The sequence below is a fragment of the Sinocyclocheilus rhinocerous genome, unplaced genomic scaffold (assembly GCF_001515625.1).
Source record: "Sinocyclocheilus rhinocerous isolate Xijiao unplaced genomic scaffold, SAMN03320098_v1.1 scaffold487, whole genome shotgun sequence".
Lineage (NCBI taxonomy): Eukaryota > Metazoa > Chordata > Actinopteri > Cypriniformes > Cyprinidae > Sinocyclocheilus > Sinocyclocheilus rhinocerous.
In genome coordinates this window covers 381,156-407,354 of record NW_015662061.1, presented here as the reverse complement: position 1 = coordinate 407,354, position 26,199 = coordinate 381,156, and the positions used below count along the sequence as shown (strand labels likewise).

General features: G+C 38.0%; 1 protein-coding gene and 1 pseudogene across 2 annotated transcripts; one reads left to right on the top strand and one right to left on the bottom strand.

Annotated features, from left to right (window-relative positions):
• Positions 1-1,445: 1,445 nt before the first annotated feature.
• Positions 1,446-11,967, bottom strand: LOC107727424 (methyl-CpG-binding protein 2-like). 2 transcript variants are annotated; one of them, XM_016537293.1, is made up of 3 exons: positions 11,838-11,967; positions 6,490-6,858; positions 1,446-3,607 (listed from the first exon to the last, which is right to left on the bottom strand). In XM_016537293.1, the coding sequence occupies exons 1-3, from the start codon at positions 11,867-11,869 to the stop codon at positions 2,383-2,385; spliced, it is 1,626 nt and encodes a 541-aa protein (XP_016392779.1). In that variant the 5' UTR covers positions 11,870-11,967; the 3' UTR covers positions 1,446-2,382. The 2 variants fall into 2 exon arrangements, with proteins under 2 accessions (XP_016392779.1, XP_016392780.1); XM_016537294.1 differs by lacking the exon at positions 11,838-11,967 and adding an exon at positions 7,229-7,240.
• A 2,481-nt stretch (positions 11,968-14,448) lies between these two features.
• On the top strand, positions 14,449-20,573 carry LOC107727425 (uncharacterized; annotated as a pseudogene).
• Positions 20,574-26,199: the final 5,626 nt, after the last annotated feature.

Genomic DNA, 26,199 nt, shown 5'->3' with positions numbered 1-26,199 from the left:
AATCAGACCCAGAGATCTGTGAAGATTGGTTTAAATGTAATTGTATGGCTGGTTTGGCTTGGATTTTATATTTTTTTTAATTGTAATTTATTAGATTAGATTAGATTTGGCAAGCATACAAGAGTTGCAAGTAACGGTCAAACATCGACATTTACTAACTAACTGCCTTTGTCACCCTATTACTGGCCTTAAATATGCAATCTCAAATACTGTATGTTAAGAGTTGGGGTTCAGACCGCAATTATGAATGAACTTTTTTTTACTGAGTACAGTTGAATCCACATCATGTATAACATGAAAGTTAAAAAGATTAACAACATAAAATTAAGATGACTATACATAAATAATGGTTTCCCACTCAAACTCAATTGACTAAGGACTTTGACTCGACTCGGACCTGACAAGGTGGACTCTGACCCAACACTATTGTAAGTCAAATGTTGCCTTTATGCATGATAATTTGGTAAATATGGGGTATTTGTACAGAAAAAGCTAATCTAAGCAAAAGAATGGCTCTTTATAACGACACTGAACATGCATTCTATGCTGACACACATCTGAAGAAAATTTCAACCTCAGGACATGAAACAGAAATCTGTGCAAGGCTAACCAGAAAAATATATGCAAATAAATTGGTATGCTTCTCACAATTCCAATAATCAATTCTGTTAAAGTGTTTTAAAAGTAAGGTGCATTTCATCTAGAAGAAGAACCAAAAATGAAACAGAAAAAGTGCTGTATATTTTCCGTAAAATCCTAATTTTACATAATCAACAAAGAAGAACTTCCTCAGTTTTGGTTCAGGATTTCCTTAGGATTACGTTTCATCTCAAAGGTACAATCAAATTAATTACCAAGACATCTTCAGTATGTCCAATCTCTAACAACTTTATGCACAAAGCCGTGATTTGGCGTCCTTCTTTCTGATTGCAAATATTCTTTGTCATTTTGAAAAAGTAGACTTTAGAAAACTAATAGAACTATTCATGATTGCATGGTGTTGTACAATGTATGCAAGTTTTTCTTTCATTTGTTGCCAAGTAATGTTTTATAATACTCATAATTCAAAATATTTATGTATCTATAACATTTAACCCTCATCATCAGTGCTGAACCTGGCTTTATAAACCTTTATGTACACGAAAGACAATGTCGGAGTACTAGAATAAATAGCACGCAAAGCACGCGAACATCAGCAACCCATGCATTTGACACAACTACAGCCTGACAAGACATTATATAAATATAGCCATCTATTAACTTTTCCATCAGAAACGTTTTTAGAACAGCAGCTCTATAACCACACACGATAAAACCAAAAGCTACATTTGAAACTGTATGCTTTTTTTGTTAGGGATTTGTGTCGTAAGAACACAAGGCCACTATTTAAATTGTACTTCATGGAAAAAAGCAGGTAAACATAACAAATTCCTTTTCTCGTATTCTTTTACGCGAGTTGACATCAACTCCAGATGCTACACTGGACTGTGCTTTCAATATTCCCTAACAAATACATTTGTGCTTTATCTCCCTCACCAGAGAAAATGAAAAATAGAGCTTTCCGCTCTAGTTGCATTTTCTCAGGCACCTCCGAAACTGGTGATTAGGTTAACCAAACTACTGATAATTAATAGACATGTGCACTAAAAATACCAACAACTCGAAAGGAAATACTGCTTCCAAATTCAATTGATCTTCACAGGTCAACAGACTGGAAATGTCAGCTTGGCACGAACCCACAACTAGGAAGTTCTTTTCTGTCAGAGTTAAGCTAGCGTCTTATTTCAAAGGTGATGATGCTGCAACAGTTGCGTCCGACTCAAATGGAAAGGTGGAGATCGGAAATGTGGCCCTTTTTTCTTCAGCTTGCCGTCGGATTTGCCCCTTCGTTTTAGACACAGAAGGAAGAACACACTGATAGGACACCTTTTTTCTAGGGTTGAGATGACATGACTATGCTGCATGTTAGTACTTTCGAGAGCATCTTTGATAGGAAAGTTTCGCTTTACGACAACTATGGCGTGAGTTGTGTATCCATTACCACTTGAGTGTGTTTCTACTTCCTACAAGCTCTGACAAAGGAATAACTGGTTTAGGTGAGTGCTAAGATATACTAATACAAAGATATATAGTGGGAAATAAAAGGAAACCATAAAGAAAAAGATTAGCAGAGAATTCATCCGGAAGCAAGAGAATTATCGCCCCGCGTCCAACCCACAGAGAGAGCGAGACACAACAGCTGCCTTTTGTATAAGTACGTTTACATTTTTGTTTCCTTTTTCTTTTTTCCTCAGTAAAAAAAGAACGAAAAACCACTCGTCTTGCTGCGACCGCCTCCAACTCTTTGCACGCAAAAGCGCTCCCGATCCGTCACTTAGTCAGTCAGCTCACTGGCTCGCTCACTGGTGTCCGGGACTCGACCGTTTCCTCTCGGCTTGGCCTCGGGACGGTGGAGGGAGGAACAATGTCTCTCAGCTCCTTGCCATCCCCTGTCACAGTCGCCTGCTGCCCTCTCAGGTCAGAGGAGGCCATCTTGCTTGCGTTCTGAGCGTCCCTGCTCGAGGAGCTATCAGTTCTCGCTTCCTCCCGGCAGGCCACATGTTCCGCTTTGGGCCTGGAGGTGCTCAAGTCCTGGGGTTCGTTTTCCGTTGTCGCAGGCGGCCCCCCTTGTGTGGAGTGACCCAGGGAGAGCTGGTGAGCCTGCGGAGTGTAGGTGGAGGGCGGCATGGCCTGCAGATGGTGGTGTTGGTGGTGGTGATGATGGTGGTGGTGTTTAAAGTGCTGCCCTCGATGATCTCTCTTCTTGTGACTCTTCGGTCCGCTGCCGCTGGTTGCCGTCCCGCTGCTGCTGCTGCTGCCGTTCCCCGGATCGGTGGACGCCTCTTTGTGCTTCCGGCCAGGATGCTTGTGAGACTTCTGTCCCGTTTCTACCTCCTCCCCTGTAGGGGTCACAGTTGATGCAGTCAGTCGTTTTGCTATCCCCGGTACAAACGTCTCCGTCGTGGAGGTGGTTGATCCTTCCAACCCCTCTAAAGTCTCTCGAGTTTTGCGTTTCTTGATGGGAAGCGCCCTCTCCTGAACAGGCTTTACGGAAGACTCCTTCTGAGCTTTTTTCTTGGCCTCGGCGGTGAGAATGGCCGCGGCCGTGTATGCAGCGACTGAACCCGTCCCCACCACCGACTGTGAAGCAGCTGCTGGCTTGCGGCCACGTTTTTTGGGGGTGCTCGGCGGTTCCTGTTCTGATTTCCGCTTGCGCCCTCGGCGCACTTTGGCAACTGCCGCTTGCATCACTGGAGCCCCTGGTTCAGTTTTGGGAGCCACAAAGGGCATCTTTACAAGGAGTTTTCCTGGACTCTTTTCGACGACACGCTTTATTGCCACCCCTTCTGTGGCCTGCCGTACCTTGCCGCTGCCTTTGGGCCGACCCCTCCGGCGACCAGAAGGTTTGACCACTTTAGGCTTCTTTGGTGGTCTCTTTTCTCTGCGAGAAGGGCTCCCTCGGCCCGTGACTGTGAAATCAAAGTCATTGGGATCCGTAGTGGTATCGCCCATCTTTTGGAAGTATGCCATGAGCTCCACTTTGGAACGGAAGGCTTTCCCTTCTGGGCTGAAAAATAAAATCAATATATTTTGTATTATACATATTGAAGACTGTAATTCTGAGAAAACAATTTGAGAATTTGAGAATTTGAGAAAGTGTATCTGTGCTAAATTAGAATTTTTAATCATACATGTAAATCATGCAGTCCAAATAAAAAAAGTTTCTTGCATTTCACTTTTATTCTTTAATAAAAATTAAATCAAAGAAGAAAAAAAAATAGTGTTACAGGAAGTAAATCATACAGACCTGTGGTCCAAATATGAATATTTTCTTGGATTTCAATTTAATTTATTTAAGCACCCTATAATAAAGAGTGATATCAAAGAAGAAGAAAAACTGGTGCGAGAAGTAAATCATACAAACCTGTAGACCAAATACAAATATTTTCTTTGATTTCACATTTATCTTTTATTAAGCTCCTTTTAATAAGAGTAAAATGAAATCAAAGAAAAAAAGACAGTGGGAACCGTGACACATCGGTCAGTGTTGAACAGCATGCACCCTTATTCATAATGTCAAATTGTTTGGCAGAAAAATACACTTGACAACATTGAATTATTTAGCCATACAAAAAATCTTAGAAATCTAATCTAAACACTAATCTCTGCGAGCCCGACCCGTGTAATGCACAACTCTCTCTATACATGTAATTTAGATTTACTGAACAACCACTGAGTTGTTATATCGTGCTTCAAATACTGTTGGGACCTGTTACACAAGCTCATGTCTTACACTGGAAGCGACCAGTGACACGCCACCTCAGACAAATGTGATTAAAAGGCCGCTCACTTCGAGAACAATAACTAGATTAGCGTCCACACCAGAGCATGATAATACTCTGTTTACAGGTTCGTACACATTTTTACCAATAAATTTCCATGACTTTTGAGACAATATTCATGACCTAATGTTCAATTATTTTGCAAGAATAAGAAATAAGAAAATAAGAAGAAAAATCTATGTTAAAATTTAATGACTATTAATGCTACTTCTTTACTTTCTATTTGTTTTAATAATAAGTACAAGCTACGAATGTGCCAGAGGTTACTCCATGCAGAAAACATATCACATCACTGAATATTATAATTTATTTAACCAATATTATCAACTAAACTCAGGACCTGAATTTCATTTAGGAAACCTTTTAGGTCTAAACAAGTAGCCTAGTATTCAGGTACAGAAATAAACTGTAAATTAAAAACAAATTAATCCATAAAATTAGTTACAAAAGTTATTTAGTCAAGAGCAGTGATTGATCCTTTTATAAATTTTTTTTGTCTTTTGTTGTTTGATAAAATTTAATGACTGACGGCACAGCTTTATTAGGCTGCTGTCTCTTTAAGATCGACCGCACGGATCCAATATACTGATTCACAACAACTGCTTACATTCACTTAAGACAAAACCGACTGTTTATGAGGATACTCGCCAGGACGGGCATTTTGACATAATTTTGTGTGTATTTGGCTGCTTAATCTCAATAAGGTGCGGAAAAATAACTCAATTTGGAACTCGCGTTTGAGGCGGCTTTATGTGCGCGCGCTTTGGATCTGACTGGAGCGCGCAAGTACCGAATGGTTTAAAAAGAGTTAAAAAGATGTGCAAATGATACTGTTTTGTGCTGATGCAACACTGGCCCGATTAAGCAAGTGACAATTCTGTCAACTGTCCCGAAACGCGAGCGAAAATCTTGCATCGCAGCATGCAGCAGCTCTCTTGTAGTGTAGGCGAGATGCGCTGATGTGAAGCCATTTTGAGAGAGTGAAAGAGAGAAGACGAGATACCTCCGACTCACTCTTGCTGTTTTCATATGACTGATTTGATCCGATATTCTGTGTGGATTAATTTACACCTAACCTACATGCTATATTAAATAAATGTTTGCGGGAATTTCCAGCATTATAAACGCGAAACCTGCGGGAATGAGTAAAACTAGGCGATATATGCGCGATCCCACAACGAAATTCAGGATCTGATTCAAAAATATATTCTATTACACAGCGATTTGTGAAATAAATTTCCACGACTTTTCCAAAAATTTCTGGGTTTCAACATTTTTCCAAAACTTTTCCAGGCCTGCAAATTGCCGTTTTAAAATTCCATGACTTTTCCAGGTTTTTCATGACCATACGAATCCTGTGTTTATTATGAGCAAATGCAGCATTTATGTCGTCTGCCACTTTAAATGCTCGAGCTCTGTAAAGCTGGATGGATTCTGATTGGCTGTCTATGTTTTTATCATTCATTAGCTGGGGAAAAAAATCATTTTTAAAGTAGTTCCAACTATATTGTTCTCTGTGATGTTATCGTTGTGGTTGTGGTGTGGACTCTGCTATTCTTTTCAATTAAGAACGAATTTTAAAACTTTATCGTTGTCATCCTTGGTGTGAACGGGCCTTAAGACTTTAACGACAATAAATTGAGAAAGTTTCTTACTCAAAACATCAGTATAAAACTGACTTTGTATGGGCTAAAACAATTTTACACATTAAAACTACGTATAAATATGGTGAGAAATAAAAGATTATTTAAATTTGTAGGCCAGAGACCAAAAACATCACAAGCTAGCTTTGACGTAATGGACAGAGGTATATAACAAATAAGATTCAAATAAATAATTCATGATATATGTAACCATATGTAAACAGGGAATATAGCACATCAGAAATGAGGCTCTAACTGGTACTTCCAGTGTTAACAGGTTTAGTTTTGTTGCGTAGCAGCATGCCGTCCCTTTTAATTAGCAGTCAAAGACTCTCCAAACACAATAACTTAACTTTAATAATGACTGATTTGTTGCATGTGTGTCATTTGGATGCAGTATTACGAAACAAATTTCATCACAGTTGCTCTCAAAACTCTACTAACTTCCTGTAACTTGTACTAACTTGATCAGGTAGACATCAAATTTTCCAGCGGATCGCCCCGACTTGCGCTGTTTCAGCTTGCGCGTCCAACCTTGAGGCAGAGAAGGGTCGTCATACAGTGGGCCTCTGTCCCGAATGATGGAACGCCTCTGCTTGGCCGATGCGGAAGATTCTGGAGCGCTGAGAGCAGCTCCAACTTCAGGGTCAACGGGTTCAGACTTCCCTGCCTCTGTCTGTTGTCCAACATCCCCCTGCGTAAGGAGGGGCGGCTGTGGAGGAACAGACACTGTGGCCTCGAGTTTTTCCACATCTTGCCGTTCCCTTTTGTTTTTCTTCTGCTTCTGCGTCTTGTCTTTTGAGCCCTCCTGGTCTTCATTCTTGTCCACACCTCTGCTGACAACACAAGAAATAAGTGGCACACTGAGATAGGATGACAGTCTTATGGGTCCGTATTCAAGTCAACCGCTTGTCTAAATGAAGTATTTTTTTTAACTGAACAGAAGTGCTGCGTTTGCCATCATAAATTCAATATTCTGGCTTCAAAGAATGCTCATTTTCAGATCACACAAGCTCTATTAAATACCACCAAAGAGCAGGCAAGATGTGGCCTGAATTTGAAGTGTCAGCATAAGACTCGGTTAACCAAATAAACTGATGCAGTTTGCACCTTAACATCTTTAGACATCATGTGAAAGTCTAGGATGTGTCTATTTCGTAACATCAGAAGAAACACGTTCAATTTGATTTCTACTCTGCTTACAGACACATGGAAATCACCCTGGAGGTGTCGAGAGGCCTGTGTCAAGCAAAACCTTGACGTGGAGGTTGAATCATTGCGTCTTCAGAGGACGGAGGAATTTCCCACTTGTCTGTGGCTCGTCAATCAAAGCGACAACAAACTCCTTGTCATTTTTACAAAAGAGGTTAGTGATCAACTTAATTTGCCTTAGACCTAATTGGCAGATTACTCTAAAAACGTATGCTTTTGTCATCGTGACCACATGGCAGTTTGGTGTTTGAGTAATGAACAACAAACGAAATATTTCGCCCATAAAAACATCAGATCGCAATAAAACACTTATACATTGTGAACGTCATTTCCATATCTACAGCAAAGAAAAACTGAGAGATTTAAAGGCAAAAAATAACTACCAAAATATGCTGCCTACTTATTTTGAACTTTTTCTTCAGTCGTCTTGCAATGCTTCTTGCCTTGTTTCAGTGTACAAAACTTTCACAGCCAGACTGAATTAAATGACACATTTTTTAGATTTTCTTAACATTTAGAGTTACTCTATCAGGGTGGAGACTGTAACAGATCCCACATGTTCAAATGTTGTCACTTTCAATGACAAGTAGGTGAAGTCAAGTGATGAAAACAACCACAAAATTTACCAGGTAAAGCTGAATGAATAGTTACTATGTGTTTTTATCTTACACTCACTAAAACAATGACTAACTGTCTGCAATCAGAGTTGCTGACATGTTTCAGTACATCAACAAGAGCCACCACACCTGAGTTAAAAACAAACATTCACTACAGATTACAGAGTATTCAATTTTGATGTGTACGACTTAGCAGCACATTATCATACTATACTGCAAAATAAAAAACATATTTGAATTCTATTTAGCTACTTTATGAGTATATATGCAGTACTTAGCATGCATATTAAGTATTAGGGCTGCACAATTAATCGAATTTCTAATCGCAATTACAATTACGGATGCCACAATTACATAATCGTTCAAAGCAGCAATTAATCGTTCAAAGTCCACTTATGTTATTCTGCATGCTTAAGATGCTTTTTTTTCTTTCGACATGTTATCTTAAGGGGTTTTCCATTGTTTCAATTTTAGTTTTAGTATAACATTATAATACCATGCATATTTTTACCTTTTTATTTAAAGAGAAACCAATCCGATGTATAGTTGACATTTGAGGCTTAATACTATAGAAAAGCAATAAAGGTTTTTCAGTTAGTGTTTTCAGCTTGTTTATTTTCATATAAAAATATAGCATGCACTTGCTTCAAACAAAGGTGTAAACATCATTCATTTAATCGTAAATGAATAATCGCAATTACAATTTCAAAGGAATAATCGACAATTATGATTTTTGTCATAATCGTGCAGCCCTAATAAGTATAGCTAGAATATATCATTTGCACTATAAACCCTGAGCTACCATTTCCCATCATGCATTTTTACCGGTTTTAAAACTTTAGTAGAGCGCAACAGTTGGGTTTCAGAAGCAGAAATCACATTTTCAAAACAGAGGACTTGAATTTTAAAAATAACAAACGTTTTAAGAGCTCAAAGACTGTTAAGTGATCATATCATATATGCTTCTGTAGAAGTCAGTGAAAACTTAATTTTTAGAAGTTGCTTAATATAAACTATTTAACTTAAAATGGTTTCTTAAAAAAAAAAGAAGCTTAACAGTCAAATTCCCAGTGAAAACCTATGATATCCATAATCCAAAAATGAGATACACACCAAAACATTTATTTAGAAATTAAAATCATGGCAAAAATAGTTCTGAAATGACTGCTCACTCTCAAAATGCACTGCAAATAATATAATCAAGTCTGCCTCCCAAGTCTCAAACTACTTATTTCCATATATACGAATATCCTGCAATGAACATAATTTAGAATGTAATGCTGTTTTGCTTAAAATCCACCAGTTTTAGTTTTCACATTTTTTTAAAACAATTGCATCACAACGTTTCATGGGATGAGTAGTTATGTTGAGGGTCTGGCAACTCTGAATATGATTTAAATTCTTGGTGACACATAAAAGAGGAGTGACAGCATGAGATAAAGTATCCTTCAACCAGCCAGGATCAAAAAAACAAAAAAAAAGAAATTGGTTTCTACTTGACTTTTAAATAAAACACTAAAGTAAGTTTAAAAGAATGAACTTCTAATGTTTTAACTAATAAACCCAAACTTCTACAGACTGCACTACATCCTCAGTGACATTCACTTGACTTCTTGATTTATATCTTTTGAAGAGCAAGTGAATATACATTTCTACAATTACTTTGTTATTAAACCATCCAAGAAAGTCATCATCATTTTAGTCAAAACCTGCATCAATTCATCACTTTAGCCGGACAAATATGTTAATTCTGACATAAAACATTTTTGGGAAGTTCACATCCTGCATTGTGACTTGCACAACCTCATTCAAAATCAATTCAAATGCCTTTTTTAATACATTTTGCATATATGTTATGCACACAACTTTTATGACTTCATGTCAAATGAGAAACTACATGGAATATTTGCATTTCATCAATATTTGTTAAATGATCAACAATGCAGCACCACCTAAAATGAGTTAAAGACGATTAAGTTATTACAAATCTAGGAAAATCCAGTCACATGACCAAATATATACAGTTTGCCTTATTTATATATATATATTTTCATTTAAAAGTTTGCTATGCATTCACATTTATTAATTTACAACTTCAGCATGTGTTGCATGCTCCATGAAATGATTGCTAGGACAGAAACGGTTTCATTTGGCGTAGATGAGATATTCTGTTTGTTAGCCATGGAAAAAATTATAGATGTGACCTTATGCATGAACTACAAATTTATGAAATGAATGCAAATGAATACCAGCCACTCCTAAGTTTTCTTTAAGCCACGACTTTGTTGGGGGAAGTCAATTAAAGAACCATAATGAAAGCTAATTGGTATTGGTCATAATCAAGTTTTTATTGTGAACGTTGACTGTTCAATTTAGTACTAAGTAGGAGCTTTATAGGAGGCGGCGAAGGCCTTGAACCTCTGCTGGAAATCAATGAATATGTGCATTAGACAGCTCCTCGTATGTAATCTTATCAAATACGAACAATTATACCATGTTGGACAATCAAGGATCATGTTTAACCATAATGAACAACCGTCTTTTGAAAAGACATCGGAAAACCAGAGACGGAAAGATCGTAACGGTGTTTATTTGAACTTCCTTTTGACTCACGATGATGAAAGTTCAACTTGCCCCACACTGTAAAAACTGATTTAAAAAAAAGATTTCAATGAAACAAAGATTACTGGACTGTGTTTTACCAGGAAATACCATTTTAGTTTTTCTACTTCAAAATGTAATGTGTAATTCGATGTGTTACTTGCCATTCTCTGTACCTTTTTGTACCTTTCCGAGTGAAAATTGTTTCCTGTCTTTTTCAGTGCATTTCCAAACAACATTTTAGTGACCAAATTAAATTCACAACAAATATTCAAAATAGCAATCTTCCACAGCTGGCAAACTAAGTATTTCATCTAGCCAGTACCTGCCCTTGCAATGAATTCATGGAGCATGCAACACAGGAAGAAGTTGCACAGGATGCAAGTTCAGCCTTCGAGACATGTCACAAGTGTGTGCAGAAGACATGAAGCAGTGTCTTGAATGTCACTCAGTTTGTGCAAATCCCCCTGCGGTCGACCACACACACAAACACATACACAAATATGATGCTGCTAGATCCGTTAGCTGGCTACCGGAAGTCAGCGCAACAATATCACCAGTCTGCTCTCACATGGGAGTGCCTTGTGCATTGCTAAAGCAAGTACACTATCTATTTCAGTGATTGCACCTGGAGTTATATGGTTTGCATGCTGCAGGGGCAAAGCGAGCAGCAATAACAACACAAGAGACACACGCACGGTGACATCAGGCAGAGAAACAACGTTAGCACACTGCCCAACTTGCATGCATATGCAAACTTGCAATGGTACCTGATGATGCACAGCTACCCACACAGCACAACACCATTGCATTGGGCTAAAACGCATCTTAACCTCATTTCTAAGCACTTAGTCAAGCCATTCCAGGCCAGGACAGGCAGATCTATCTAGAGCAAATCTCATTTCGGTCCCCTGCCTTGTCCTGCAGCGCCACAAGCAAGCTAACTTACTTCAGTCTGCTGTTTTTGACAGCTAGCGAGCGCTTGGAATTAAACGACACGGGAGCGCCTTAACATTTCCGCGAAAGAGCCGCGAATATCAGCAAAACAAAACGTGTGCGTTCAAACCCCCAGGCTGCCTTTCGCTCTAGATTTCAGAAGAGTTTTTGAAGTAACGTCAGAAAAGGACACCGAACACACACTGGGCTAAAGACCGCGGTTCTCGTGGCGCACAAAGTGTCCGCTGATCGTGGAAAAAGAGCGGGAGAAATGCGAGTGACGTATTCTCAACGCCTTCGCGGGCTAGCGCGGCTAACATTTCCCCGCCTCAGCCTGCGCCTACTTGACAAAATATCACAGCGACGATCAAAACCGACGCCATCGCCGCTCGCGACGCCTGACATTGGAATCCGTGACAATGGGAATGGATGCGGTTCACACTTACAGTCTCTCCTCTCCGCTCTCTGCGGCGGCCATTTTTATTTAAATAAATAAATCTCCAAAAAATCACGCAACATCTTTGTGGATACCCCTCACCCTTCTCCCCACTGCCTCTAACACAACACCATCCTTCGGACGCGAGATCTCGCGAGAGGTGGGGTGTAAGGGAAAGGGGGTATAGCGCGTACGTTCTCGCGAGAGCTAAGAAGTGGATAACCAGAGAGGGAAACAACGTCCAGGGCGAGGAGAGCTGCATTGCACAGCAGAATAATAGTGCATAACTGTATTATTCCATTCTGTGACAAAGCCCTGTTTCTCTCAGATAAATCCATGTCAAGTTTGTGAATGTGTTTTCAGATATTTTTGCCTTGTGACAAAAATGTAGATTTATAAAATGTACAAACACCCTTTTCAAACAGGTCTCTGGAAGACTATGAGTGTCACTTTAAATCAATAAAAAATACATTTGATTTATATATATATATATATATGTGTGTGTGTGTGTGTGTGTAAATGAACAAACACATTTTAAATAGACTTTACAGTTTAATTTAATTTACATATATTTTTAAAAGTCTTTTTAAAAAGTTTAAAACAATAATTAGAAAAACAGCAATTATACATTGTTTGAATATAAAAAAATGCCCTTTTAAATTGCATTTTTAAAAAGCATTTGGCACTTTGATTTTTGAATCCATTTTTGATTTTGATTTGCTTGTTTGTTTTTTCTATTTATCTAAATCACAAACCTGAACAAGCAAGAATAAGGCTCTTTATGCCAGTGAAACTCATATGTTGTGCAATTGTAACTTTCTTCAATTACATATTTTGCTTCACATGGACATTTCCATCAGTCCAGCTGAGAGCAATCAACAAGTGCTGTGAGGTGACGTTTGCAAGGTTGACATTTGTCATTTATTTTTTTCCCAACTTCCTCTTTTGACACATGAATGCGATAATGAGGTAAGAAAAGGAGGAAATGAGAGTAGCCTACTATTGGGGACGTCCCATGTCTTTACTTACAGGCCCACAGATAAAGGTATATTCACAGACTTGGCAGAAAGCAGAAAAGAAAGACATTTAAAGAAATGCACATTTATGTAACCTTTACCTTTAAAACTGAATCAACATCAAATGCAAATGCAAATGCCATGACTCAATAAAAACTCTGCCATTTGCATTTTAAATAATTGTCCAATCCATATTAGATGTTACATGGTGAGATTTTTATGTAGTTGGATTGGAGTTCTTGAGAATGTTTTCCTTCTATTCAGTTGAGCTTATTTTAGTCTCCCATCCTCCTGCAATCGAAAAACACTTGCTTGGGTATTCAACAACACTCGCATCTGAAACAGCGAAAACAGAATAAATCTGACAGCTACAATTTCTTGAGAGGCACTAAATCTATACTAAGGCCCATCACTAGATAGGCTTAGAATAGAATATAAAATAAAATATGTACAATGTTAGATAACAGATAAAAAAATAAACGGCCCTATATTTTAAAACTGAGGTATTTTTTGTCATTTTCGATAGCATTTTTGCACCAAACGCTGCTTAATTTCTGACCCTGCCTGGAAGACACAAAGAAGTAGTGATAGAGTGATACAAGGGTGTAGAATTTAGTAGTGATGCTAAGGACATGTCCCTACCAATATCTAGCAACTACTAAATTGTCCCTAGCAATAATTTTGATCATACAATTAAATGTCTGTTGTCTGCCGTTACGTCCCCACCAATGCGATGGCAAAATCAAACCTACCTTGGAGTGATATATCAGAGCCATGTCATAGCGTCCCAACTAAATTCTACACCCTTGAAAATCACAAGCAACGCCCAACTTTGGAAACTAGAGTTTTGCTACACAAAGTTTAACCATGATATTTGTAGTAAAACAAATTTTTTAAAATGAATTAATATGTCTATTTTTATTAAGTAAGGATACATTAATTACAAAAATAAATTTACAAAAAACTTTCTGTTCATTAATGAATCCTTAAGAAATGTGTTTTCCACAAAAATATAAAGCAGCACAACTGTTTTCGAATACAATGTTTTTTAACAGTAAATCATCACATTAAAATGATTTCTGTAGCATCATGCGACACTGAAGACTGGAGTAATGGCTGCTGAAATAGTAAATATTTCACAATATTACTGTTTTTATTGTATTTTTTATCAAATAAATGCAGCCTTGGTGAGCATAAACCATAACATTACCAACCTAACTAACCTTTGAACAGTAGTGTATTTGTAAGAAACTAATTATCTTTATTAATTATATGGTTCTGAAAACCTAAAAAAGGAAGAAAATTGATTGAAATGAATCTGTTGTAGTGCATCAAGTTCTGAAAACGTTAAACATAATGCAAAGCATACAGCAAAATACATGGATTTGATTGGGTGCGTATCTAATCTACTCATCTACTCCACAACAACATGCAAAAAACCCGAGGCCACATCCACCCATTCTCCAGCCTGTGGGCAGAACAAAATTGAAACTGAACGCTGGCGTGGTGTGTTGTTGTATTAGTCATACAATACTGATTGAAGGTTTGCCTCTTTTTTTTTTAAATCACTTTTGTTGTGTGTTCAACAACTCCTCTCGGTCTGCAATGTGGGCCACGGCATTTTTGGCCATCGCTGTTGTTGTCTGTGCCGTGAGTAGCGACAGAAGTTTGGAGGACAAGGGCCGCATTGAATTGCAGCGAGCGCGTGAATTGTCGCAGCAGCCGCGTTATGGCCAGTGTTGGTCTCGAGCGCTGGAGAAAATACAGTCGAGCTGCAAAGAGTTCAGTGATGATGTGCAGAGCAAGATCGCCTTGTCCTTCACGCACTGCCACCTGCAAAGGTCAACAGCTCATTTTACTGGAATCAGCTGAAAAACAGGTGGAAGCAGCGTAAGGTTCGCTGGTCTTCAGTGGTTTACAATGATCTTCCAGCCTGGCCGAGCTGGTGTTCAGCTGGTCACCCATTCTGACTAGAGTCCAAACCCCCTCACAGACCAGACCGGGAGACCAGGGAACCAGTTTGTCTTAGTGTAAACAATTTTTTCTTTTACCCAGTGGGGAAGACGTTTTTCACTACTGTTTAGACCAGTGGCTCTCAATTACATTTGCATCAGGACTTAAGGCTGATGATACATGAGGCAACTTTTTGAGCAATGTTGTCATCAACGGGCAACCAGGTGAGGCACAGGGCTCATGACCGATCTAAAGTATTCAGATAGAACTTTGTTACCCATTCTTAATGGGAAAGTGCCCAAGCAACATTGCTCAAAAAAAGTTGGCTGGCAAAATTGCTCAAAAAGTTGCCCCCGTGTATCATCAGTCTTAGAATCTATCTATCCATCCATCCATCCATCCATCATCTATCTATCTATCTATCTATCTATCTATCTATCTATCTATCTATCCATCCATCTATCCATCTATCCATCCATCTATCCATCTATCCCATCTATCCATCCATCTATCCATCCATCCTTCCATCCATCTATCTATCTATCCATCCATCTATCCATCTAATCTTATTTAAAGCAACAGCAAGTGTCTGTATTAACAATCAATAATAAACATGGCTTAATGTGATAATATGGCTTCATTTTACTCAGTATATTAAAAATGCATTATTTGCATTTTATTTTCATTAACATTATTTTTTATTAATTGCATTTCACATCATTTTTTTTCTTTGCTGTCAATGACCGTATCTGAACAAACCAGACGAGAACTAGTTTAGGCGAAGTGTTATGACTTTATTCAGCATTAAATATTCCCTGTGTTCTGCAGGTCGGGTCGTAGTTTCCCAGAGTGCCCTGAAGAGAGTGATGTCAAAACCTGCACCCAAGACATGGATCCTGTGGCCTTCAACACCTACACTGAGTTTTTTACCCATGCACACAGTATATGTCATTACTTACAGAGTGAGCGCTGGCAACAAAGAGCTGAGAACACCATTCACAGGTTCAAAGGTCCCTAGATGCATATTTCGTATATGAAAGGTATTTATGTGCATAAAATATTAATGTGAGCCGATTTTCATCTGTGTTTCAGGTTGACTGAGAGTTCAGCGGGGGTTGCGGAGCTGTTGGCCTCCACCCAGCGAATGGCAGAAGATCTGATCGTGGTCCAAAGTGCCGTGCTGAAATCCCAGGAAAGCATCCTTCATAATGGAGAGGAGCTCAGAGCACCCTGCAGGACTCAACTCAAGGCGTTGGTCAATATATAAAATAGAAGGGAGTATGCTTATTGAAGTATGATATCTGGTTTAGAATCACTGATAGTGAAAGTTTTAGCAATACAATGCTAAAATATACATTTATTTAAAATGAGAAAAGCTCATGTAAGAATGCTACTAGAATGTTGAAATTCTGGCTGATACAATAAGCCAATAATTATTTTATGTTATGATCTATAACTGATAACTAAAAAACATCTAATAAATTTTTCTTCTGATAATAAAATTCTATACTATTTAGTCTATAAATATTCTATAAATACATTTTAGTCTACGCATATATATAGATAGATAGATAGATAGATAGGAGAAAATAAAATAAATATAGAAAATAAAATAAATTTTAAAGGCTGCTAATTTAGGCATCACATTATAATGTACAGTAAATGGATATTTTGAGTTTTGATAAAATTATATTTTACAGGTGTTACAGTTTTTCTCAGTCGCTTTGGTGCATTTCTCGAATCAGAAATGAAATTCTCAAAACTACGTGTTCAACCTCCACATCATCTCGTAACTTGTGCACACCATAAAAGCAGTTTCTCATTATTTTGAACAAGTTGCGAATTATTTGGTACATTCATGCAATTGATTATGTACATTTATCTGTGGTGGTTTCAAATATCAACATTGGCTACCAGAAATCACTTACTCTGCCTTTAAATTAGTGTTAGATTATAGCAAAGGTCATTTAAATGTTGGGGAAATGAGCATGCACACGGAATTATTCAGTATTAAAAAATGTGTAATATTGGCCAATAACCAATATGGTACCTATATATTATATATCCCTAGTAGTTACTTATAGCCCCAAGGTGTAAAGGTCAAAGGTCAGGTTGAGACGTCACAGTCCTCCTCTCTCTTATCATTTAGATTGTCAGCTCATCGCTGACTCTTACACACTTATATGTCAGATCATGCAAGTATATGCAGTTGAATTTATTCTGGAAATTCACCACTTAACATGCAGGCTCCATTCAGACTGTTTTGTAGATAATTTCAGCCTGACAGAAATATCTTATTTTTTGCATGTTGTAGAGATGAGGCAATCAATGCCAATCAAACTGAAGTATGTGCTTGACCTCAAAATGTCTCGTCTTTACCTCATTCTGTGCATGTGTGCCGTGATCCACACTGAGCTAAATTGTTTGAATGTTCAGGCCTGAGAGATGTGTTTGCGGAGATGAGGCATTCTGTGCAGGAGCAGCAGGTGGCATTTGCGGAAATCTTTAACCGTGTAGCTTTCCTTCAGAGCTTCATTATGTCTGAAACGCACACGTTTAGTTCCCTCTTCTACAACGCCCTGGGCTTTGGCGCCTCTTTTCTTCTGACTTCTGTCCGGCGCACAGCTGGAGCAAGGTGAGTTTAAACCTGATCAGTCAATGGAGTGATTCTAGAATGGATGATGATGCAGAAATAGCTAAAAGGGTTTTTGTTTTGTTTTTTGCCGCCAAAATATGACTTTTACATTACCTTTTCTAAAAATTTATATGGTCAGTTTTTTGCTGCTCTTCTTTTGAGATTTCTGTGTGAACCTCTTCTTTGCATGTGGAAATGTGAAAAGGGTTTTTGTTTTGTTTTTTGCCGCCAAAATATGACTTTTACATTACCTTTTCTAAAAAATCATATGGTCAGTTTTTTGCTGCTCTTCTTTTGAGATTTCTGTGTGAACCTCTTCTTTGCATGTGAAATGTTGCTAAAAGTCAAGCACCAGTTCTCAAGCTGTGGTTTTTGTAAGATCAATATTGTTTTTAACCGTCCTATCTTTCAATAACAGCCTGTATTATTTTGTGAAATGATCACAAAACAATCTACACTGAACGTTCCACTCAGGCTGTTAAGATCAGACTGAAATGATCAGGGATCTTAGCTGTTTGTTGTTAGCGTGTCTAGCTATGTGCAGAGTTGTAGGTGCTACACACAGTCAGGAACAGTCCTGGTTTGACTGATTTTCCCACCTCAGAGTAGGCACTAGTGTGCATATTTTCAAATTTATGCATCTGTCTTACATCAGAAACTTGCACAAATTCGTAAAAAGCCATTTTAAAAGCTTAGTTTCAGTTTAATACTTAATTTCATTTGAGTGTGTTTCATAGAAGGGATCATGTGTGCATATGTTGAAATGTATTCATCTGTCTGACATTAGAAACCTGCACAAATCTGGAAAAAGACATCTTAGAAGCTAATTTTTTTTTTCATGTATTTTTCTTAAGTTTTGAAGTTTGAGTGTTTCGTAGTAGGCATCATGTGTGTGTATGTTCAACTTTATTCATCTGTCTGATGTCAGAAACTTGCAAATTTAGAAAAAGCCAGTTTAGAAGCTATTTAATGTTTTAATTTAATTATTTTAATTTCTTAAATTGTAAAGTCTGAATGTGTTTCAAAATACACTTTGCTGCACATTGACCCCTTTAATTACTCAGGGATTGACATTGACGTTTAATTTGAGGTTTTTCCTTTTTGGACTTGTGGCTTTGAATGTATACCTCGAAAGGATGATCTCTAAAATGGTTTTGGAAAATGAGGACCATGGTTTTCAACAGATGGTAAGACTAGTGCATAATACTGAAGTGTTCAATGTTGTCTAGGTTTAAAGTGTGGAATTTAAGCAAAATTCAATAAAAAATGAATCCACATACTGTCAGTCATGGTTTATTGCAGATTTCCTTTTTTGCATAGGAGAAAATCGCCTTTTTAGTTGGTCTTCTCAGAAAAACCATGGTTCTAACTGGATGCCTTGTTCTGCTGTACTTCGCTCTGCGCTACAGGAATATCAGCCGAGAGAGTCTTGAAATTCTGAGGGAGCTCAAAGAGACTCGCTCTGATCTTCAGCAGGCCTTGCAAAAAGCAGGTATCTCCAAGAGAGCAGGTACCTTGACATTTAAAGGGTTTAGTTCCAGAATTTGGTCTTGATCTTTCATATGATACCTTCTAGAATGTCTCTCGGCATCTGTGGATGAATGGAAGAGGTCCAGACAAAAACGTTGCCAGAGCAAGTTCACTCAGAGAGATGACAATTTAGTTGTTCTGCATCCCTCTAGCGTTGTGAATGCGGCCCTGTCCACATTCTCTGCGTCTCCTGACAGTAAGCGCTGCTTCTGAAAGAGTTGACATTTTAATCGATCTGCATGTTTCAGGAGGCGACCTGAGCTCAGATGATAATGTAAATTTGTTTTATGAAAGATACAGTTTATATCAATAATATTTAAGTTAGAGCTCTGATTTGTTGAACTAACATCCTATTTCCAATGCAAATTTATATTGTCATCAGCCAGACATTATGAGACACAAAGCACCTCAGAAGCCCTGAAGAAACGTCAGCGGTGCACATCAGGGTCTCGTTCACGGACGTCTTCTGTCACGGTCTACAGTGTGCTGGTGGATGATAATGAGGTGCTGTGCATACATTAATATATGTATTAATGTTACAAGAAGGTTTATATAATGCGGTTCCTTTCCAGGAAGATTATTAGTAAATGACTTTAGAAGCTTTTTAAAAAAATTTAGGATGAAGTTTTGGTGTGAATGGGTTTCATAGTACAGTGAACTTGATATTGACCCCTTTAATAAAATCACTCTGATATTAACGCATTGTTTCATTTTAGATTCTTCCTTTTTGGACTTGTGGCTTTGAATATACATCTTGAAAGGATGTAGAAAAGATTATTAGAAAATAACTTAAATTTCACTTTTTCCTTGCACAAATTACCACACTGCATCATATTTGCTGAATGAAATGCTTCCAATACTTTTTGGTTTTGGGGTGTTGATCGTTGAAGGCCTAATTCTGATTTCAATGTTAGAAATATGGCCAGTGACAGATGAAAATGCAAACATGAGCCAGATGTTTTCTGCTACATCTGTGGGTGTTTTACTACATCCAAAGAGTGACAGAAAATTGCAGATTTTGTAAAAAAAAAAAAAAAACTTATGATGAACATTGACATTTGATTTTGTTATTTTGATAGATGGAAATTAAATCGTTTCCTGATATTAGGCATCGTTTTATATATATATATATGAAAATGAAAATATACTTTGAAAATTGAGTATTATTTTGTGAAAAAAAAAAACTTGTACATGATCAAAAGTTTGTGATATTTTTGAACACAGCATCAAATTAGGTCATATTAGGCCTTTTTAGCAAATCAGCAGATTTTTCCTCCCCATGATGCAGGGCTGCGAAATATTACATTGAAAATGTTCACTCATTTAACAAAAATATCATTTGTCAGTCTTTTTTGAAGTTTCAGAATTCTCAGCTGTATAGAGACATTTCTAGCACTTTTCTCAATAATATTGATCCATTTCTAGCAAAGTAATTATAGATGTTTATTGTAAAAACCACATGGCATGTGTTTTCCAGCTGTATTTTGGTCGCAAATGTCTGTATGGTGATATATTTGCATTGTTTCCCCCACAGCCGAGGTATAGCCTGAGAAGTAGGCAATCTATGTGTGGTCAAGAAGTTAGCAGAGTGAAGGACTGATGCAGAATATCAGGAAAAGGTTTGATTTCCATCTAAAGATCTGATCCAGTGAATAACAGAGATGCCAGATCATCAGAAAGATCTAAAACCTCTGAAAGATGGGAGATCTCAGACATTTCATCCATTCTGAATGTATGCTTCCTTTTTAATCTTTATTTGTTTCGTCAGATGTTTTGTTTTTATATATCCAATAAATAAATTCCAGTGTAACAACTGAAGGTTCACCTTCTTGATCTTTACTGCAAGTATGGCAGGTTACTTGTTTATCTGACTTTCTAAGCAAAACTGACATCTAATGGCCAAACTGTGTAATTGACGCCAACAATTATAGAAAAGGCTCAAACCACCTTCCTAGTCAAATACTGTCATCACTGTAGTTAGTGGTGGGCAGGTCCTTTTTGCTCTTTTTTTTTTTTAGGTTAAAAGTGGATTGAATTCTGTACTATATATGACACATGCAGGAATAGATTTAGAATGGTCTGTATGTCATTATAACTCCAATGATTAAGCAGTGATGATAAACATGCAAAAAATGTATTGCATAGAGAGACGTGTGAAGAGATCCAGTCCTGCAGCTGGACAGACTCTACTGACTCAGCCCGTACGAACTCAACTTATATAAACATTGCCGAATTTGATGGCACCCTTTCCACCCATAACATGCTCATTTATGGGAAAACACACTCAGAAGGTTCACACTGCTGACAGAAAGGCAAAAAGTCGGGTTAATCTCACAAAACCTGTCATGGACATGTCAGAGGTATTTTTACTCCAAGATCATAAATTATTTTTAAAAAGATACATTATTTATTGACATCTATTGTTAGGACCATTAATGGTTTTGAATTGGTTTTGAATTCTGTGTGACATTATTTCCATGACAAATTAAGCATTTCTCTACAAATGACCATAAACCAAAAAAGAAGAATAAAAAAAAAAAAGTCATGGTAATATTTGTTTTGCTGCTTTTCATTTGTTAATTTTCTAGAAATGTGTAATACCAGTTATTATTTATTGTGATATGTTGTGGTATTCAACCATTGATTATTAAAACAATGCATCATTGGCCATTAAAGGAGTAGTTCACTTCCAGAACAAAAATGTACAGATAATGTACTCACCCCCTTGTCATCCAAGATGTTCATGTCTTTCTTTCTTCAGTCGTAAAGAAATTATGTTTTTTGAGGAAAACATTTCAGGATTTCTCTCCATATAATGGACTTCTATGGTGCTCCCGAGTTTGAACTTCCAAAATGCAGTTTAAATGCAGCTTCAAAGGGCTCTAAATGATCCCAGCTGAGGAAGAAGGGTCTTATCTAGCAAATCGATTGGTTATTTTCTAAAAAAAAATTACAATTTATATACTTTTTAGCCTTAAACTCTGGTCTAGCTCTGCGTGAACTTAGTTTTTTCCGGTCCAAGACAGTTAGGGTAGGTCTAAAAACTCCCATCTAATTTTCTCCTCCAACTTCAAAATCGTCCTACATCGCTGCAGAAGTACCGATCCAGTGTTTACAAAGTGAACATGCAAAGAAGATCAAATGCCCTTTACAAAAAACCCCGGCAAAACAGCGATGTAGGACGATTTTGAAGTTGGAGGAGAAAATGAGATGGGAGTTTTTCGACATACCCCAACTGTCATGAACCGGAAAAAAACAGAGTTCAGGCAGAGCTAGACAAGAGGAGCGTTTGAGGTTTAAAAGTATATAAATTGTAATTTTTTTAAAGAAAATAACCGGTCGTTTCGCTAGATAAGACCCTTCTTCCTCAGCTGGGATCATTTAGAGCCCTTTGAAGCTGCATTTAAACTGCATTTTGGAAGTTCAAACTCGGGAGCACCATAGAAGTCCATTATATGGAGAGAAATCCTGAAATGTTTTCCTCAAAAAACATAATTTCTTTACGACTGAAGAAAGAAAGACATGAACATCTTGGATGACAAGGGGGTGAGTACATTATCTGTACATTTTTGTTCTGGAAGTGAACTACTCCTTTAAGGGTTGTGCTATTCGTGACACATCATGACACCCAATTAGATCCACCCAAATTCAAAACTGGCTAAAAGTTCAGCCCCCCTTGAAACATTCTCAGCTCGAGCTACTGGTGCAATGTAGGTCAAATGGAACCAGTCCATGTTTACAACCACTTTAGCTCTCCTCTAAAATCCACATAGTTTTATGGGGTGTAAGTGTTTATTTATGAATTTATGAAATATAAACGATCTCCCCGATTGGGATTTCTTTTCAGGAAGGGGGAACGTTCAAATCCTTTGAAAGTTTTCCTTTTGCATCAGATTTCAAGCGCAGACCCTTAGGAAAAGAAAGAGAGAGGGAGAAAAATGAGAAACAGACTTTGGGAAAAGAGGAGAGAGATGGAGGGGGTTGAAGCTCGGTTTCATATGTCCTGGAGGAGGAGGAGGAGGAGGAGGTTTTCAGTTTAACACACTTTGGCGTTGTCGAGTCCCACAAAAGAACAGACAAGCAACCGGTGGAGAGCGACAAGAGCGGAACTGTAACATTTCAACATTATAACAATGGAACGTTGCGACATTGTAACATTTGTTTTGTTTGAGGATCCCGCTTAAAATACACGCCGACAGCCGGAGGAGTTTTCAAACAGCGAATGTGGGTTGTGTTTGAAGCAGCTGAGTGTGCATTTTTGGGGGGATACGGTTGTACCGAAAGGAAACGGGGGAAAAACCGTCGGAATAATAACGACAATATGCGGCGCCGTTTACATTCCGCAACCAGAAGTTTAGCGAAGGCGAAATGGGAAAGTTAGTTTTAAAACGCGAGTGTCAATAACAGAACCAATGTGGTTCTTAGAACCTCTTTTGCTTTGGAAACGTCATGTAATAATGATCATCTCTTCTGTTATGGATTTATAGCGTTACTCGTTGCTTCTGCACATTCTGTAACCGCGACACTGCAAATGGCATAAGAAGATGATTGCATTTCACAAAGGTCATTTCACAAAAGCGCATTGGGAGTTCTTTATATCACGTTTGCTTGGACTTGTATGTGGTTCTGATTAAACCGATCGTTGATGGCTGTTTCTGTTCGGATTTACTCTCCACCGGCTGATCAGGGGGAATCGATCCGCCTGATTCACCCTTTCCAGCATCTAGAGGAGGACGACCTCGGGACGCGAGAGTGGCTGGTGGTTTTGGACCTGGACTGTTTCGAAGATTCGGCTTTTATATCTGGACCTGGATCATAAAGCTCATTCACTGGAAACCGTCCGCGTCTCGTGTCCTATATGCCTGCGTGAGGGGTTTGCAGGCAGGGATGCAGTTGAATCGACCCAAGAGCGCGCATCTCATCAGCTACAGTCCGCACAATTCATCCTCCTATTCCGGATGTCTTCAAGACTAGAAAAATGCCACCACTCCAGTCCTTGTGTCTAGCATGTTGTGTAGGCGCTTGTACGATTGAGTCCCAGAAAAATTACCCGTACACTATATTAAGGGGAGGCCAAGCTTATTTTAATGATTACCAAAAGAAATCAGCATTTGTCTTATTTGTCCTATACACAGCATAGAAGCAATTGTGCTCTGAATGGATGGACCTGAAGACAAGGTCATCAGTCAAAGTGGCATAATGTATTATCCTGCCACTGCACGTTAGTCTCAGAGGACGGCTTGTCACTAAATCAATGCCCAACGTTCAGAGTGACATTTTCATGCGATTCCCAATTTTAAGGAGATAGTACTCCTGTATAAAGAGCATGCAGTGTGTGTCTTGATAATACAGTGCAATGTATTCCAGTTTGCAGCAGCCACAGTAATCTGTGTAGATAAGCGTGTGTTGGCGATCCAGTTCGTCAGATGTTCGTTGTGCATGTAATGATATTCACATGCTCTGTTTGCTCACTTGCTGATAAGGCAACAGTGGAGACCTTGAAACAGAGCCTGACCGGAGTCCCTTTTGGTGTTACGCTGCTGTGTTTGGTGCTATGCTGCCACTGCCATGTTTGTACTCGGGTGTGTGGTTACTTGAGGGTCTGTCAGTTATTATTTACTCAAGCACTGCGCTGTGAAATCCAATTAAATGCGTCTGGATTTCACTTCAGTTCAGTGGGTCTCATCTGTGCTGACCACCAACTCACTCTTGGCTTTCAGAAACGTGTCAGTGGGGTTTGATGCACTGGAAGGCCAAACACATGAAGAGTTGTCCCCGGTGAATGTCTTTAATAACTCATGGCATTTGCTCAATCTGTTACCCTTGAAGAGCTCCTGTGGTGAAAATCAAGTTGTTCACATGTCTGTAATATGGTGTTTTTAAAGGGATGGTTCACCCCCAAAATTAAAATTCTGTCAATTTCGCACACTCAGGTTGTTCCAAATCTGAGTTTCTTTCTGTGTTGAACACAAAATAAGATATTTGTTGGTAACCAGACAGTTGCTGGTAGCCATTGACTTCCATAGTATGGAAAAAATACTATGGAAGTCAATGGCTACCAAATGTTATTTTCTCGATCAGGATTTGAATTCAAATCATAAAAATATTGCAAACCATAACAATGTACCCAACATAGTTGACTGGCAGTTAATATACTCCTTGACAATAGGTCATTGGAGATCAAATATAGAAAAAAATAAGAGGACATTTAGCATAATGTGTTCAAAATGCCGGCTGCAAAAGAGAATTACATCACATGATTCTGGTCACATAGGTTTATATTTGTATTTTTATTTTTTCCCTCAGGAGGGTGTTTGGTTAGTAACACAGTTGACAGAATTTTTGTGGACAAGAATTACTGTTAAATTAAATATTTTCTCATTTGAAAGAATAAAATGAAATGTTTTCTTATTTGAAAGAAAATTGCATTTAAACTTTTCCAAGATATTTAGATTGTAGAAATAAATTTAATATAGATAATCTTGATTGTAAAAATTTTTTATTCATTATATTGAACAAGACTCGCTCAAATCAAAAAGCAGACTTTGCAAAAACTGTATTTTAAGGCAATTTCAAACAAACGGAAAATCTGCATGCACAAAATATTGGTGTGAGATTATTGTATGTATTCACTTAATTGCTAAAATATGATATTCTAAAGTAAATTGTTAGTAAAAACAATTATCATCAATGGACATGAAATGTACCCTAAACTATAGAATGACCAAAGCATTAAATTCGGCATGAAATGGAAGTTGCGTTTGTCTTTTCTTCCCTATTGTCTAATTTGATTTCATGGTGACTTTAAACTTTGGTGCTGCTGTATTTGCATATGAATGTTGCTTTAAATTGTGTGGCTTATACATAGCTGTTGTTGTGCAATGGATGATGATATCTTGTTCAGTCAGTCTGTGTAACTCAGTAAAATGAATGCATCCCAGCACATCAGAAATAATATGATGTTGAGGTTAAAGGGATAGTTCACCCAAAAATGAAAATTTGATGTTTATCTGCTTACCTCCAGGGCATCCAAGATGTAGGTGACTTTGCTTCTTCAGTAGAACACAAACGAAGATTTTTATCTCAAATCGTTGCAGTCTGTCAGTCATATAATGTAAGTGAATGGGAATCACGGCTTGAGAGTCAAAAAAACATACACAAACAAAACCAAATTAAACCCTGCGGCTCGTGACGACACATTGATGTCCTAAGACACGAAACGATCGGTTTGTGCGAGA

Excerpts from the sequence above, each read along its gene's own strand:
- LOC107727424 (XM_016537293.1), bottom strand. The coding sequence starts at position 11,869 with ATGGCCGCCGCAGAGAGCGGAGAGGAGAGACT. Across the intron at positions 6,859-11,837 it reads GAGAGCGGAGAGGAGAGACT|AGGTGTGGACAAGAATGAAG; the intron begins GTAAGTGTGAAC and ends TGTTGTCAGCAG. Across the intron at positions 3,608-6,489 it reads TTTGATGTCTACCTGATCAA|CCCAGAAGGGAAAGCCTTCC; the intron begins GTTAGTACAAGT and ends TTTATTTTTCAG.